Below are 16,625 nucleotides of genomic sequence, written 5' to 3'. Positions count from 1 at the left end.
TTCCTGGGTCAGAAGGTAGACATGTCGTTCATGGCCATAGTGTACGAGTCTCATCAGTGTGACAAAATACGTCACCTAAACTGAAAGGAGGAGGACTGGTTTTAGTCCACATTTTTGTATTTGTCCATGATTGGCCTTGTGTACTTGGGCTGTGTGTCACTGTGACAGGCCCTGAATTGCTGAAGGATCTTTCTCACTGAAGCAGAGAGGAGTATGGGGGAGAGACCAGGCAGGACAGTTCCCAAGGACATGTCCCCCCGACCCCCCGCCCAGAGACCTCCTCCAGCCAGATAGACCCACCTGTTTTCACCACCTGTAGTAATGCCACAGTCCCTGGAAGACACTCACAGACACACTGAGGCATGCCTCGCTAATCCAGGAGCCTCTGGGGATGGTCAAGCCAGTGATCAAGGCTGCCTATCACACACACACAGTCGCAGATTCCTTCCCCCAAAATTAATCCGCTAATGTTCCTTTCAACAAAGTCTGAGAGCACTCAGTTGAAAGCCTTTAGTAGACATGGTTTAAGTCAGCGCTTGTTTGATAAATAGCAGAGTTGGATTTTTGCACGTCTGTTGGTTCAGTGTTATTTGTGTTTGTGTCTTCTGGGTGTTGACCTGTGTCATTCTTACATCTCAGTCATATTTGTCTCAGTAAGTGGCACCAGGTGGGAATCGAATTCCATTCTTTCTTCTCCCCAACTGTTTGAAAGTGCTATCTATTGAGCAGTAGTTCCTTCTTTTGCTGATAAGACACTATGTCATCACAAACTTAGTATTATTATAATAAATAATTTAGTTCCATAATGTTTTTAGACAATTAATTAAAAAATATTATATTCAGTCCTGTGCCATTTCAATATAATTAGTAATAGAACTGGTTAGTATAATAGCTTAAGTGGCATTTGAAAGATTTATAGGGATTTCTGGTTTTTAAGCCTCCTTGAGTATACAAGCAGGTACCCATTGCCTACATGCTAGCTGCACTGCAGAGGACCAACCTCTGTTGAGCTCTCGATCATACCCAAAGTGCGACCATCTTGCAGGAAAAGACGAGTTTGAAAGTGTTCAGCTAGGCCAGGCATGGTGGCTCACACCCTTAATCCCAGCACTTGGGAGACGGAAGCAGGCAGATCTCTGAGTTTGAGGCCAGCCTGGTCTGTAGAACTAGTTCCAGGATAACCAAGGCTACACAGAGAAACCCTGTCTCAAAAAACCAGTGGGGTAGGGGAGGAGGCTTGGGCTGGAGAGATGGCTCAATGGTTAAGAACTCTTCAGGGTTCAATTCCAGCACCCAGACGGCAGTGTACAACCATCTATAGCTGTAGCCAGATGTCAGTGTACAACCATTTATAGCTGTAGCCAGATGTCAGTGTACAACCATTTATAGCTGTAGCCCAGATGGCAGTGTACAACCGTCTATAGCTGTAGCCAGATGGCAGTGTACAACCATCTATAGCTGTAGCCCAGATGTCAGGGTACAACCGTCTATATCTGTAGCCCATATAGCAGTGTACAACCGTCTATATCTGTAGCCCATATGGCAGTGTACAGCCGTCTATAGCTGTAGCCCAGAAGGCATTATATAACTGTCTATAGCTGTAGCCCATATGACATTGTACAAAACTGTCTATAGCTGTAGCCAGATGGCAGTGTACAACCATCTATAGCTGTAATCTCATGGGATCTGATGTCCTCCTCTGGTTACAGGTATACGTGAAGACAAAACATCCACAAACATAAAGTAAATAAGTATTAAAAAAAGAAGTATCCAGCCAATATCCAGGCTTTTTAGGGTGGCCTTCTAGCCCAAGCCTGGTGACTGTGCCAGCATAGAGAGACTTCCTGTTGTACCAGCAGCAGTGGCTTCAATAACTCCTTCTCTGTTTTTGCCATGCTTCCTAAAATTTTAAGGAAGATGCTGTAATATTTAAAAGGTGAAAGAAATTCTTTGAAAGCATGGCTGAAAATGGAAAGTTGCTTTAGATAGTAGTGGGATATTCTGGAGTACTGTATGAAATGAATTACCAAGTGCCATCAAGTCTGTTCAAGAAGCATAGAGGATAATTTACTCTGAGAGCAGGATGTTTACTTTGGTGCTGTGTAAAGAGATAAAAATTGGGGTTGTGATGTCTGTATCATCTACTATGCATTTTCTCTCAGCAAGTAGAATAAACGGCCCAAAGATACTCAGCATATAAGGACATTCCTTTTATTTATTACATTTAGCCTGAAAGGCAAGTGCTGTGTTAATAGAATGCTTCCTGTCAAACTACTAATAATAGGCATACATATCTGATATTTCATTTGTTTTTGCTAAAATGTCAAGATAACCCAGTACTAATTTCAGATGTACGCGTTTGCTGTAGCTGCGGGAAGCAAACACATTTGATGTTATCCGTCCCACAGCAGGCGTTTCTCCTGTGTGTCCCTCTTCATCCTCCACTGTTTCAGAAGGAGGTCGTTCTGTCTGTGAAACACTTGGGTATCGAGGCCTCTGAGACAAGAGTGGGAAGAAGGAACTGAGGGGGAGTGACAGAGGGAGCCAGGCAGGAGAACGTGTAGCCTGGGGAAGGTGAACACCATGATCACTTCAAGTGTGATTGTTTGCCACAAAACATCACGAGGAAAGGGACACGGGGCATATGCCAGTCAGGTTGTCAGGTGATGGCAGGTGTGGGAGGACAGTGTTGGGGTGGATAAAGAGTTAGGATGAGGACACTATTCATGTGCCCGTGCTGTCTTCATTGTCACCACAAAGGCCAGCTTTCCAGCTGAGGGGCAGAAATGCTATGAACAGTGTCTCTGTTGAAGAAGGGATCAAAGCAGAACTCTGCGGCTGACTTGGTCAAGGTCAGCAGAAGAATTTCTATAGGAACTGGGTCATTCTGTCTTTAGAACAAAGTATGGTGTTTACTTGAGACAAATTAACAGATGCTGATGATAGGTTTTTGTTTTTAAAAATAAAGCCACTCTAAGTGTTGTGTGACTTTTAAGCTAATGTTCAAGAAAGGCTCTATATCCCCTCTCCCCTATTTATGAGAGGCATTGGGCAAGAAGGAAGCATTGTTCACAAGCAAGGTTTTCCTCCTCAGAACATGGATGACACTCTCTCTCTCTCTCTCTCTCTCTCTCTCTCTCTCTCTCTCTCTCTCTCTCTCTCTCTCTCTCTCTCTCTCTCTCTCTCTCTCTCTCTCTCTGTGTGTGTGTGTGTGTGTGTGTGTGTGTGTAGAGTATATAAATGCGTCTTCATAGAGATCTGGTCTGTACAACTACAGTTGGGTCCCTGTCTTCTGGGACAATATCCTCCTGGGGTGACTGCATCAATAATGGGTTTTTTGAAATACATATTTTTGCTTTTTAGATGCAGATAGACAAGATTCCATCAACCTCTTCCTGGGAGTTTTCCACCCCACAGAAGGGAAACCTCATCTCTGGGAGCTCCCCACAGACTTCTACCTGCACCACAAAAACACCATGCGCCTTTTACCAACGAGAAGGAGGTAACTGCTCCCCCAGCCTGCCGTGTGAACTCAGACTTGCTGCTGCTTTGAATAACTGTTGCATGAGATGAGCACATAGGGACCAGCAAGGAGTCTTAGCATGTGTGCTGTGGCTCTGGGCTTGGTGGTTTCCAGATGAATTTTCAGGACTCTGTCATGGGTTGTGGTGCAGATCCCCCAAAGCAAGCCAGCAACTTCATTCTCGAATGTTTCCCATAACTCAGAAAGAAATCCAAGCCTCAGCTTGTCAGTCTTGGAGTTTGCAAGCGACAACTGAGCAGTGTTTCCTTTGTTAAATCGAAGTTGTGATTATCTGCTGGTGCTCTGTCTTCCGACCTCAAGCGCTCCGAGTCCAAACAGCAACCTGAGTAGTGGTTCCAGTAGCACATAGCCACTTCCGACAGTTTGGCCTTCTGGAGCCGTTCCCCAGTGCAGGCGTCTGGGATCAGTGAATTAGTAAGGATATTCTCAGAAGAGCTAGGCATGGAGGCGTGTGCCTTTAATCTTAGCCCAAGGGTGGCTGATGTGGTGGGATTGCTGCAAGCCTGAGGCCAGCCTGGCCTCCATAGTGAGATGTGTGTCAGCCTTTTAGCTCATAAGATCTTCCTGAAAAGAAATGAGCAGTTGCCCTGAAGCAGGGGAACTTAATATGGTGTCACACGATGTGAGCTGGCAAGCTGCATAAATCTGAGTTGGAACAGCTGCAGGCGTGTGGCTGCAGACGCCTCTCGGAGCCTCATTTTTCTCATGTGCAAGATGCAAATGGCTGCGTGCCCGCCTCACAGAGTCGCCCTTAGCACCTAGCTACGGGGTTCTTTAGTGTTTTAAGTAAGGGTCCTATGCTGATGTGATCAGCTGTGCCTCTTGAGCAGTACATGGGAAGTTGAAGCATGGCTCGTTTCCTCTCAAAGTGCGCACGGACATCAGACTCTCCCATAGCACTTTCTGCTCACAGAGTCAGGTTGATATAGTAGAGTTGACTTATCAGTACTGAGTTACTGCCCGCCTGTGACTGTGTGCACATCACAGACAGTCATAAACTGTGTGTTGCTGCAGAAATATCTAACCTGCTAGCAAAGTCTCAGGGTTTATAGGTTTCTCACCAGCTCATATTGGAATAAACACCTTAATTCATGATCTTTTTTCTCTATAAATAAAGCTCTGTAAGTTTTAAAATTATAGCTGTTGTTTATGATGTGTGTGTAAACACTGGTATTTCACTTCACTGTACTTGACTAGAGGTCAATATGTTGATTTTCTGAAATGTTACATTGCCCAGTACTGAAGCTTTTAAGATGCAACTTGGAACCGGCTAATACGCCAGCTCCTACTGCAGAAACGATCTATTCGTTCCCAAGTATATCGCTGCGAGCTTACCTTGGGTTATATAACTGAAGCGGGTAGTTTTGGGGGTCTATGTGTGGGAACAAAACGAAGCTGGTGTTACACCCCCGTTTCCTCAAATAGGAAGCTGGGGTGCAGGAAGAGTGTGCCTTGACTGAGATCATTCAGCTACTTAAATGAGTCAGCAAGAGCAGTTCCAAGCCCCACAGTTCTATCGAGGGGTTCACTCTATTACTACTGTACTTGTTTTTCCTTCAATACCAGGGCCTGTTTGATATAAACCATCAGTTGATGTTCCTTGTAAACCGAGCTTGTCACGCTGAGTGATTTCAGTGTCTGGTTGGGGATTTTTTAGTTGTCACCCAGCTGTGTGGGGTCATTCCCTACAGAAATCAACGGTTAAACCAGAGGCAACAACAGACAAGAGCATGGGACTCAGGCTAGCTCACTTGGCACTGAGTTCGAGTTTCTGGGAATAGGCACTGGGACCCCTTCCTGGCCCTGGGACCTTGTTTTCTCGTCAGTGGGAAGGAGATGGCGCTGGATCTCAGGTCATTTTACGGCGTAGGTGAAAAGCGCAGTCTTGAAGCCCTGGGCCTGGTACACCGCCTGTTCGTTGATACCCGAACCACCTTTTACAGTCATTCAACTGGTCTAATTCCGCTTCCTAATCAAGAGAACTGTGCTTCCCTGGGGACCAGCTGAGACCATTGGAGAGCTTAGTACACAGTGAGTCCCGTAGGTGTTGATGCTGTTGTTCTCTCAGGAAGCACCCTGTACATTTCAGCATTTATTAAAATCACGCAGGATCCCATAACATCTGGAAACTTGGTCACTGTTTCGTCATTTGTTAATGTCATAGCAATCGACACTTGGTCATATATTCATCTGCATTTTCAGACTCGGTGGCTGTCCTGTATCTACACTGCTTACCAATACTGTAATGCGTTTACTGATAACGGGGGAGGGCGGGGCACACAACCCACTCTACCAAGGCTTCAGGTGGTTTTCCAGTAACTGCTTCTGCACTGCTACCCGGAATGCCATGTGTGCTGAAGTGCTCAAACCACTCCCTGAACCTTCGCTCGAAGCCTGGTTAATATGTCATATATTACCTCAGATGCCAATGACACGCTTATAGTGTCCCCAGCCTGGTTTTAGATATCACACATCAATTATTTCATTGATTTTTTTTTTTGAGTTGATTTTCTGGCCCTGCTCAGGCTGGTTTGTGAGTTTCCTGTCTACCTGGGGAGTCGCCATCTACCCCATGTTTGGTCAGCCTAGGTCTGAGCCCAGAGTGCACCTCTGCCCTCTGTGAGCAGGTGGTGGTTATTATTACACGGCTGCTCTCACCTTGGCCTGAGATCCGCTTCACTGAAATCTTCTGTGCTCACCCCTTAACCTACCAAGCCCTTTGGAGGATGATTCCCTCGTCAGCTCGAGAGTCCTAAATGTTTAAAGATAAATTCATACATTCAAAATCTCTTCCTCAGATTTAATAGCCCCTGCCTGATGCTCCATCTGTTCCTCGGGGACTCCAGTGTCCGTGGCACGCTCCCTGTGTGTAGTCAGTTGACGTTAAAGTCCATCCTAAGCTGTGGCCATGCCAGTGGTAGGGGTCAGAGGTCGACCTGGTTTTGGCCAGTGTTTGTGAGACCACGGGTACCACCCCTCAGTGTCTGCATCCTCTGCTTGTCCTTAAGTGTAAGGCTGCTGTAGCTGTTTCCCAGCATCCTGCTGTGACAGTGTTCTCTGAGATCCTGATCTCTTCGAGCCACCACGTCCCTAGCCGTGTCACACCACCACGGGAACACCGTTCTTGTCATGCCAGTACACACTTGTCTCCACAAGAAAGAAAACGTTGTTCACTATATCTTTTATTAATCAAATACTCCTATAAAATACTTCTTCAGATTTAATCAGCTTTCCATCTTGATCTCAGTCCGAGTCTTGGATGAGGAACAGTAAGCTGAAGCTGTGGTGTGCCATCTGATAATTTCCTCCACGCCATACTGCCTGGCACTTCACGGTTGGGCTCTTCAAGCAGTTGTGGGTCTTAAGGATGCTGTTGCCCTGTCCGTGTGTCTGTCCTGTTCAGTGATGTTGACTGCTTTCTTCATGTTAACGTATCTTGTTCTCAAGAAATCTCGAGGTAGCTTGTAGAATTAAAAGTGGTTCATCTTAAAATTCTCTGTAAGCTGAGGAATCCAGTGGAATTCAGCTCTCTGAATTCTAGGGACTGAGAAGAGGGAGATTTAAGGGGTGTTGCACACAAAGGAATAAATTCCCACCATCCAGTCACTTGTCTGGTGATGCTTAGCCCCAGAGCAGGGCTCCGCCCTGTGCCGGTGCTCTCTCCCCTCCAGCAAGTGCAGCTGGTGGCAGAAGTGATGGAAGGGATAAGATGGATCTTGTCCTCTCTCTCATCCTCTGTCTGTCTCAGTTCACCCTCTCCACAGCATGTCTGTTTCATGGGCTTTCTTCCTGAGACCCACTCAGAATATAGGCTTTTCTTTTCTTTTTTTTTTTTTTAAAGATTTATTTATTTATTATGTACACAGCATTCAGCCTCCATGCCTGCAGGCCAGAAGAGGGCACCAGATCTCATTACAGATGGTAATGAGCCACCATGTGGTTGCTGGGAATTGAACTCAAGACCTCTGGAAAAGCAGTCAGTGCTCTTAACCTCTGAGCCATCTCTCCAGCCCCGAATATAGGCTTTTCAAAAATATTTTTAAGTCATTTTATATTACTTAGAGAAATGTAGTCTAATAATATCGTGTAAAAACTTTCAGCCTGGTCTCAAATCACCAGTACAACAGTATCTCTTAATTCTAGTTATCCGTCTGTCTTAGTTAACCTTTCCGTTGCTGTAAAGAGACATCATGACCAAGGCAACTTATAAAAGAAAAGAAAGCATTTAATTGTGGGGCATGCTCAGTTTCAGAGGGTGAGTCTACTATCATCATGGTGGGGAGGATGGCAGCAAGCAGGCAGGAAGAGCAATAGAGAAGTAGCGGAGAGCTTACTTCTGGTCCTCAGGCAGGGGACAGAGGGCTGGGCGGCTGGCATGGGCATTTGAAACCTCAAAGCCCACTTCCAGTGGTACACATCCTCTAACAAGAACCCCCCCACCAAAAAAAAAAAAAAAACCAGTTCCACCAACTTAGAACCAAACATTCAAATATATGAGCCTCTGGGAACCATTTGTATTCAAAGCATCATGTCTGTATAGTATGTTCTAAGTTAAAACTCGTTCTTTAGACAATGTTTGCTTCTTTTTCCTAAGCAAACCAACTATAAGCAACATAGTTTTAGTGAGTTCTTCATATACTAGTTGATATCTTCTCTGCTTTCTTCCTTTGCCTGAGTTGGGTCATCAGAGAATAAAAAATACACTCTGCCTCACGTGCATGTGTTCCCCGTGCACTCCACCCTTCTCATAGCTGGGCCCTGTCTTTCTCTGCCCACAAAAGAAAATGAAATTAGCATGAGTGTGGCTTATTTGTATATGCAAATGTATCTTCTTAGGTTACTCATAACCTATCTCTACGGAAAACTTGAATCTGACTTTGCTGGTGTTATTGCCACCTTTGCTGACATGTGGTTGTTGGGAGCTTACTCTTCCTCTTACTTTGGGGCATCAAGAATGCATTTAGCAGCACATGCATTCAGCAGCACATGCATTGAAATTGTAACGACACAGAGAAGAATGCATGTACCCATCTCCAATGGAGTAAGATTCGCATCTCACCTGCACCAGGACCCTTAACTAGAGATAATCCTCTGCTTGGGCTGCACACACTCCCTCCTACCTTGCGTGCGGCTGTTATTTCCAGTGTAGTAATTTAAATGCTTTGGGCAGTGTCTGATACAGTATAGGTGATGGAAAACCATTGAACAATTAAATTAACCCTCTGTAAGTGGCAGACTCTTCCCAGGTCTTTTCATGGTGCCAGGCCTGTTGTTAAGAAAGCAGCTTGGAAACCTGCAGGGTCACCCGGTGGCATGTCAAAACTCGGGGACCCCAGGCCAGTCTTCCTGTCAAAACTCTAGAACCCCGGGCCAGTCTTCCAGCTCAGGATTTGATTTGTAGGAAGGCCAAAGGATACCTGTGCACAGTGAATTGGGACAAAAGTCCTGATTAAATCCCAGGAAGGCTTTTCCTGTCAGCACTGCTCACACCCTGGGTCCCCTGCAATGGTTCCTCTCCTTTCCAGGGTGGGTTCTGTTTGCCATCTCTAGGAGACATCCTGCCAGTGGCATTTGGATGCTCCTCCATTTTTTCATAATTAGGAATACTCGTGATTGTAATTTTAGCATTTTATCTCTTAAAACCCACTGTATTAAATTTTTTCTTTGCAGTGTTTTGAGCCAAAAGCTGTATTTTTAAGCTATTGGAAATTGACTTTCTTTTAAATTTGTACGTATTATTTCACTGTCTAGTGTTCACAAATTTTGGCACGGCTCTTTCTCATGGAATCTCTATTTCATTAGAACTCGATTTATGATTAAATTCTTTGTTGAGAGAGAAGGGGTTTCAGGATTTGTCCCGATTCTCTGCATATATCAGAGATGAATCTCCCGGCAGAAGCCCAGACAGTTGATGTTCTCTGCCCTGGCTCTGCCTCTGCACATAAGTGGTCCGTGTTTCAGCTAGAATGGACAGAGCTCATGGAGTGCCCCAAGGGAACTAGTTCCTTAGGGCTCCCCGTTTGCTCCTTAGGATTCCAATGATCTGCTTTATTGACATATCCAATAGCAGAGTAGAAAGTAACCTTAGCTTCCAGATAACTAGACTTGGGTCACGGTCTCATTGTTCACCAGGTGAATAGTACCCAGAGGAATAACCTTGAGTCTGCATAGTCTCTACAGATCTGCTTTTTTAGCTAAAACTAAGCTTTTCAAGTCTCTGGCGATGGGCACATAGCAGCAAAGCGCACGACGAGCAGTTTAGCGCATGCAGACCCACCGTGCCGAAAGCTCTGCAGATGAGCTGTTTGAAGTAGAGGGCAGCAACTTTTACCTGTTGAACGGCAGAAAGTCAGCGTTTACATTTGGTCCCTCTTGTCCATTTCACCCTTGTAGCTACACTTACTGGTGGACCCCGGAGGTGATAAAGCATTTGCCGCTGCCTTATGATGAAGGTGAGTACCTGCTTCTCTCTTAGATTCTCTACCACATATTTTGGAGCTATGCCTAGACAGGGTTAAGGCGTTAGCATTTGATATGGTAGCTTATGGAAAGACGTGGAGTCATCATTATGTTGCTGTTTGTTAGGGGACTATGACATCTCTTGGTGTCTTATAGGAAGAGAGGGTTATACTTCTGAGTAGGCCCTGCCTCCCTGTGTTGTAGACTAGAGTTTTTAGATAGGCTGTACAAACATTTGGTTGGTATGGTAGTTCATTTAAAATTAGGTCTGATTATATTTCCTTTTTGAATATAAATTACTACTTTGGCATTTTTTTAAAAGATTGATTTATATTTTATGTATATAGTGTTCCTCCTGCATGTATGCCTGCAGGCCAGAAGAGGGCACCAGATCTCATTATAGATAGTGGTGAGCCAACATGTGGTTGCTGGGAATTGAACTCAACCTCTGGAAGATCAGCCAGTGCTCTTAACCTCTGAGCCGCCTCACCAGCCCCCTGATGATATTTTATATTAATTTTTATTATATCTTAGAGAGATGAAGAGGAAGTAAGCCTAAATTAAATATTTTTTTCTATAGTTAAGTGGTGAAAAAGGTATGTGTGTGTGTATTCATGTGTATATATGTATGTATATATGTATGTATGTATTTTCTAATCATATTTAAACAATTTTATTAATGTGTCAGAAATGCAGGAGAAATTATATAAAGGAATACATTAAAATAGAATAACAATAGAAAAACAATAGAATGTTTCCCAAAACAGTTCTCCAACTTTAGATATAGTATAGTCCTGACTGTATGATTATATTAGTAATTAATTATCTCAACCTTGGGCAACCAGTTTTGCATTTTCAAAAGCATAGTAGATGAGGATTCTGTTTAAGCCATGGTTCTGCATCTGAATTTTGAGTGGGGAAGTTCATAACTGGTTGCCAAAGATTTCTTAAGTTGTTACTAAATTATTAATTCATTTCCCAAATATATGCAACTTGAAGCCCTGTACAAAATCATTAATAATGTTGCTGAGGTGGGTTGGTTAGGAGAAAGGAACACGCTTTATTTATTTTATTTTTGTGTGGGCATGTATGTATGTTTGAGTGTGTGTACCATGGGAGATGTGTGGAGATCATGGGATCCAGTCTTCTCCTTCACCATGTAGGTCCCAGATGGAACGCACACCATTAGACTTGGTTGCAAGTCCCTTTGCCTACTGAGCCGTCTCGCTGGCCTAGAATGGACTTTAACAATGACCATTGATAGGCTATGAATAGCAGTAGTAACAGAGATTTAGAGACGAGCTGCAGTCTGTTGGTTTAAGCTGGACTGCAGGGGTGGGGGATGTGAGAGTAAAAGGGAATTTGAGGGAAGGAGTAATTAAATTTCCGAAGTAGCTCTCTACTCCTCCCTGGACCTCTGAGACCCTCCTGAAGCGGTTACAGGAAGATATGAATTGTTTTCTGGATGTGAGTCTCTCTCCTGAGTAAGTAGTGGGTACCAGAGCTGAGTGAGTTGGTCAAAGCCGTGTCCGGCACAGGATGCGATGGGGCCTTCTCTGATCTCTGGTGGTGGTGTGCAGTTGTGCAGATGTGTGCTGGCGGTACCAAGTGTTTTGAGTAACAGACGTTTCCCCTCAGTCATCTGCGCTGCAAACTTAAAGAAGCTGACCGTGAAGAAATTCCACCGATGTGAAGAGGAGATAGACATTCACAATGAGTTCTTCCGGCCGTATGAACTGAGTAGCTTTGATGAGACGTTTTGCTTGGCCATGACAAGTTCAGCACGGTATGTGGTGGATACTGCAAAGCTGTAAGCGCAGGGGAACTCTCATTTCTCTAGACTTAGAGGTGTGTCTGTCTTTGTCAGAATTCTGTCCTGCAAGCTGCTGAGCAGTGGGCCTTGAGTCAGAATGCTTCCTGAGATGGGCAGCCTGTCACTCCAACTCCCTCAGTGTTCAACTGGGTTAATTGCTCTTACTGAAAGATGTCCCATTCACCCTAACTTGCCATTTGGAATCAACTCAGTGTTTTTTACTTAATGTAGAAGTTGAGGGCTAACATGGATTCACCATGTTAGAAAAGCTGGGGTGTTCATCTTAGGTCAGCCATTGTCTTTGTAACCTCAGTGAAGTTACCCAGGTTTTCTGATCCTCATGTTCACATCCTCTGCTCTGCTCTCCTCGCCTCTCCCATGCTCCCCTCTCCCCTCCTTGCCTCTCCTCTGCTCCCCTCTCCCCTCCTTGCCTCTCCTCTGCTTCTCTCTCCCCTCCTCACCTCTCCTCTGCTCCCCTCTCTCCTCCTCGCCTCTCCCCTGCTCCCCTCTCCTCTCCTCGCCTCTCCCCTGCTCCTCTCTCCCCTCCTTGTCTCTCCCCAGTTCCCCTCTCCCCTCCTCGCCTCTTCCCTTCTCGCCTCTCCTCTGCTCTCCTCTCCCCTGTTCCTCTCTCCCCTCCTCGCCTCTCCCCTGCCCCCTCTCCCCTCCTCGCCTCTCCCCTCCTCACCTCTCCCCTGCCCCCCTCTCCCCTCCTCGCCTCTCCCCTGCTCCACTCTCCCGTCTTTTCCCTCCTTCCTGGCACTGTACTAATAGCTGACAGCAGTATAGCTCAAGCTTGTCTAACACACATTCTCTGCACAGGGCGCATCACAGGCTTCTTATGGTTAGAAACATCATAGCCACAGCCGTGTGCTGGGGACCAGTTTAAACAGCAAGATCACCAACAGAAAATACGCACCAAAGTGAACGAGGAGCCCTGAATAGACGGCTTAAAGGGCACTGGTTTGTAGTGTGAGAGACGAATGAAGACAGAGCCCACCCTCTAAACCTCCAGAGCTGGTGACTCAGGCTTTCGGGGCTCCGCACGAGCACGTGCTAGAAGTGCCTGTTACAGCCGAGAGTGTGAGTTTGTGCCACACATACATTTTAGTAAGCACACTCACATGTGAAATCTGCAAATGTTTTTCCTTTTCCTCCTCCCACTCATTCTTCTTCCTTTATGTCTAAAAAGAAAGAAAAAAATAATTGCTTACCAAGACATTTTCAGACTATTAAATAGTCATTTGGCCAATGTGGTGGTACAGGTCTGTTATCTCAGCATCCAGTAGGCTGAGGCACGAGGATTGCTGTGAGTTCACGGCTGCCGGGGGTTATGGAGTGAGCTCAAGACCAACTTTGTCTATGCAGCAAGACCCTGCCTCAAGAAAACAAAACAGAAAACTAGTAAGATAAAATTAAGTAGACATTTTGAGCCAGACCCAAGATCCCCCCATCCCCACCCCACCACACACAGATGTAGCATTCAGGCACAGCTTGGGAGCGAGACCCTCACCAGAAGCCAGGGATTAGCAGAACTCACTGGACTACTGCCCTGTTGGCACAGCTGTGGTGTGCCTGGCTTCTGTGGTGACAGGAAGATAGGCCTCAATGCCGAGGAAGAAACCAAGGCTTATCTCAGTGAGTGGAATATTAAATCAGCTTCGACGAAAAGTATTCTGTGTTATTTCTGTTGCTATGAAGAGACACCATGACCACAGAAACTCTTATAAAGGAAAACACTTAATTGCAGCTGGCTTACAGTTCAGAGGTTTAGTCCATTACCATCATGGTGGGAAGCATGCTGGCGTGCAAGCAGACAGTGTTAAAGAGTTAGCTGAGGGTTGTAAGTCTGGATCAGGAGACGGGGGTGGGGGAGGTGGTGGGAGAGTGGAAACTGGGCCTGGCTTGAGCTCCCGAAACCTCAAAGCCCACCCCCAGTGACACACCCTGTCAATAAGATCACACCCCCAGTAGTGGCATCCCTGTGAGTCTATGGGGACATTTTCATTAAAACACCACTGATTCCAACAGTAGTGTTATGAATTATTAGCCCTGACTCAATGAGGTGGCTATTGCTATTTTAATTCATACCGCTGTGGTTTGATCATTATGTCTACCTTCTTTAATGGCCTGGCTTAAAATTACAGTGCATAGACTTGAACGGGACAGTGTTTGGCCACTGGTGTATTTACTAGAGAACGAATTGTGATATTTAACCAGGCAGTATACATTCTCGCCATGCCTTAGATGTCGTCACTTCCCAGCACACACACTGTTGCCTTCAAAGCTGGGCTCCTGCAATTAAGAGGAGGCACCGCAGTCTGGACATTGCCCAGAGCTGTTAGTGCGTGGGCTTTTTGCACCTCTATCAGCTAAAGCGCTTGTGGGTACTTGTGTTAGAATATGTATAGACCCAGGGGCAAGGCTAGCAGAACACAGTGAGTGTGGGCTGAGGTGGATGCAGCATCTTTTTCATAGACGGTGATTTATATGGTCTTTTACCTTTTTCCATCTTTTTCTAGTGATTTTATGCCTAAGACTGTTGGCATCGATCCAAGTCCATTTACTGTGCGAAAACCAGATGAAACCGGAAAATCTGTACTGGGGTAAGATTTGCATATAGAATGGAAATTTAAAGATTCATGTAAAATAGTAGTGCTTGCAGTAGTATTTCCATGCAGAACCAATGATGTCACATCGCATACAAGTCTGTTTGTTGCATCTGTACCGGTAGCTGATGTATAGCACCCGGGTCATTAGAATGTTCATTGTGGAAAATAGAATTCATGGTAATCTCAGCAACGTGGTATATTCTGTTACTTTAAACTGGGAACATAACATATGGGGTGAAGATGAGGACAGATGTTTCTCAACATAGAATACGTAATTAAAATTTGTACGTATTGTATTGATTTTTGTTGGCTTCTAAATGTAAACTCAGGTGTACTCTGAGAACTTGATAAGTTTTCTGTGCATGGCTAAAACATTGCTTGCAGGAAGAAATTACTGAGTCTAACAGTATGGTGAGAACACTCCATGTCTACATCTTCTCCCTGGGAGACTGGAGTGAAGCATGTAGGGTTCAGGGCGAAGAACCTCGGTCACCTCAGTTCACCTCAGTTGACCTGCCCAGGTACAATGGAAACATTGATGTTCCACTTGGACTGGAAGTCACAGCAAGACTGTAGATAGAGTATCCCAATTGTATCTAGTGGATATACAATTGAATTTTAACTATGTGTAATTTATACACGGGGTCATATACAAATATTTTCAAAATGTATCATTTCTGTGCCTTAAACCCATGACTTCTTGGGAACTTTACATTAAACCCTGACCAGATGTTAAGAGCCGCTTAAAAGAAGGGAAGTGTTGAGGAGTTTTCAGCCAAGGTGTTCGCAGGCAGGAAAAGCAGCCGGCCACGTGGGCGGAGGTGTAGCACAGAAACTATCAGGTTTAAGTCTTAGTTGGAAAAGGCCAGAATGGAATTGTTTTTGACAGTATCAAACTCTAGTGAGACATACTGCTTTTTGTCTTTCCTGGGATGTTTCCAAGTATGACTGTGTTTATAGTAACATCTATTGAAATATTTTAGCAGTAGTTGGGCAGGACATGGGAGATGACTCGGTCTGTAATATACTTGTTCTGTAAGCTGGAGCTTCTGAGTCCCATCCCTGAGATCTCCAGCACTGAATCAGAAATGTAGAAAACCCCAATTTCAGTTACCAGAAGAAAGTGCAGGAGCCAAGTGGTGAGAAGGCCTCCGCTCTCCTCGGGTACATTTGGCTTATTTTTAAATGACAGCAATCTCAGTGTGTGGAAGGTAAGTATGAGGCTTTCCACTCCAAGACTGGAATCCAGACACTAGCTTCTCACATGTTCTTGGGCTTCAGTCCAATATGGGCTTAGGGAACATCCGTCCACACTGGTGGCTAAAGGTTTAGCCTGAAGAGTCTTCACGTTCATATTCTTCTCTTTTCAAGAAACAAAAGCAATCGAGAGGAAGCCGTCTTACAGCGGAAAACAGCAGCAAGCGCCCCGCCACCCCCCAGCGAGGAGGCCGTGTCCAGCAGCTCCGAGGATGACTCTGGCACCGACCGGGAAGATGAAGGCTCTGTGTCTCAGCGCTCCACTCCCGTGAAGATGACAGACACTGGGGACAGCACCAAAGTGACTGAGGTGCGGGGGCAGGAAGCGTGCCTGAGCCAGCCCCAGGCTCTGGAAAATGATCTTTAGCATTCTGCTTTCACTTAAAAGGCCGAGAGCAGGAAAATGTCACGGTTCCCGCTCACATGTTCCGTGCTCCAGGCACAGCATAGAATGACTGCGTTCCGCACTGACCTTGGAAGTCCTCCGGGCTGCGCTGCTCTCGGTCGTGGTCAATTCTACCACTCCAGAAGCTTTAAGGGTGTCTTGTCCACTTGATGTCTGTTTCTTCCCCAGTGGACACTTGGCCTGCAGGGTTGGGACCTGCCTTTGAATAGCCCTGTGGGAATGAGTCCCGTCCAATTCAATTTGCTAACATCGTAAGGAAAACAAGTGGACAGAACAGCAGAGGACCCGATAGCCTAGCTTTGAGGGAAGCTGCTTTCTAGAAATAACTAAAAGTCACAATGTGGTAAGAACCAGTCCTGTTAGGTCAGGAGTGATGAGCTGACATTGGCCAGATCCAGCCTGCTGCCTGTCATGAAAATAAAGTTGTACTGGAGAGCAGCTGTGCCTACTCGCTCCCATTGCATGTGGTGGCCGACACAATATGCTGAAGCTGAGTAGTAGCAACAGAGGCCATAGAGTCTTTTTTCTCCCTTTTTA

At 45.5% G+C, this 16,625-nt stretch overlaps 1 protein-coding gene across 1 annotated transcript in view; it reads left to right on the top strand.

The window, feature by feature from the left end:
- The window catches only part of Fig4 (FIG4 phosphoinositide 5-phosphatase), a 115,093-nt gene that overhangs the window by 60,300 nt on the left and 38,168 nt on the right, over positions 1 to 16,625 (top strand). Inside the window, exons 16-20 of the mRNA XM_038340597.2 lie at positions 3,364 to 3,502; positions 9,938 to 9,996; positions 11,642 to 11,789; positions 14,336 to 14,419; positions 15,797 to 15,992. Coding sequence (XP_038196525.1) covers positions 3,364 to 3,502; positions 9,938 to 9,996; positions 11,642 to 11,789; positions 14,336 to 14,419; positions 15,797 to 15,992 — 626 coding nt within the window. The remainder of the gene's footprint in view (positions 1 to 3,363; positions 3,503 to 9,937; positions 9,997 to 11,641; positions 11,790 to 14,335; positions 14,420 to 15,796; positions 15,993 to 16,625) is intronic.

This window comes from Arvicola amphibius, chromosome 8 (genome assembly GCF_903992535.2).
Source record: "Arvicola amphibius chromosome 8, mArvAmp1.2, whole genome shotgun sequence".
Classification (NCBI taxonomy): Eukaryota; Metazoa; Chordata; class Mammalia; order Rodentia; family Cricetidae; genus Arvicola; species Arvicola amphibius.
This window is presented reverse-complemented; position numbering and strand designations above follow the sequence as displayed.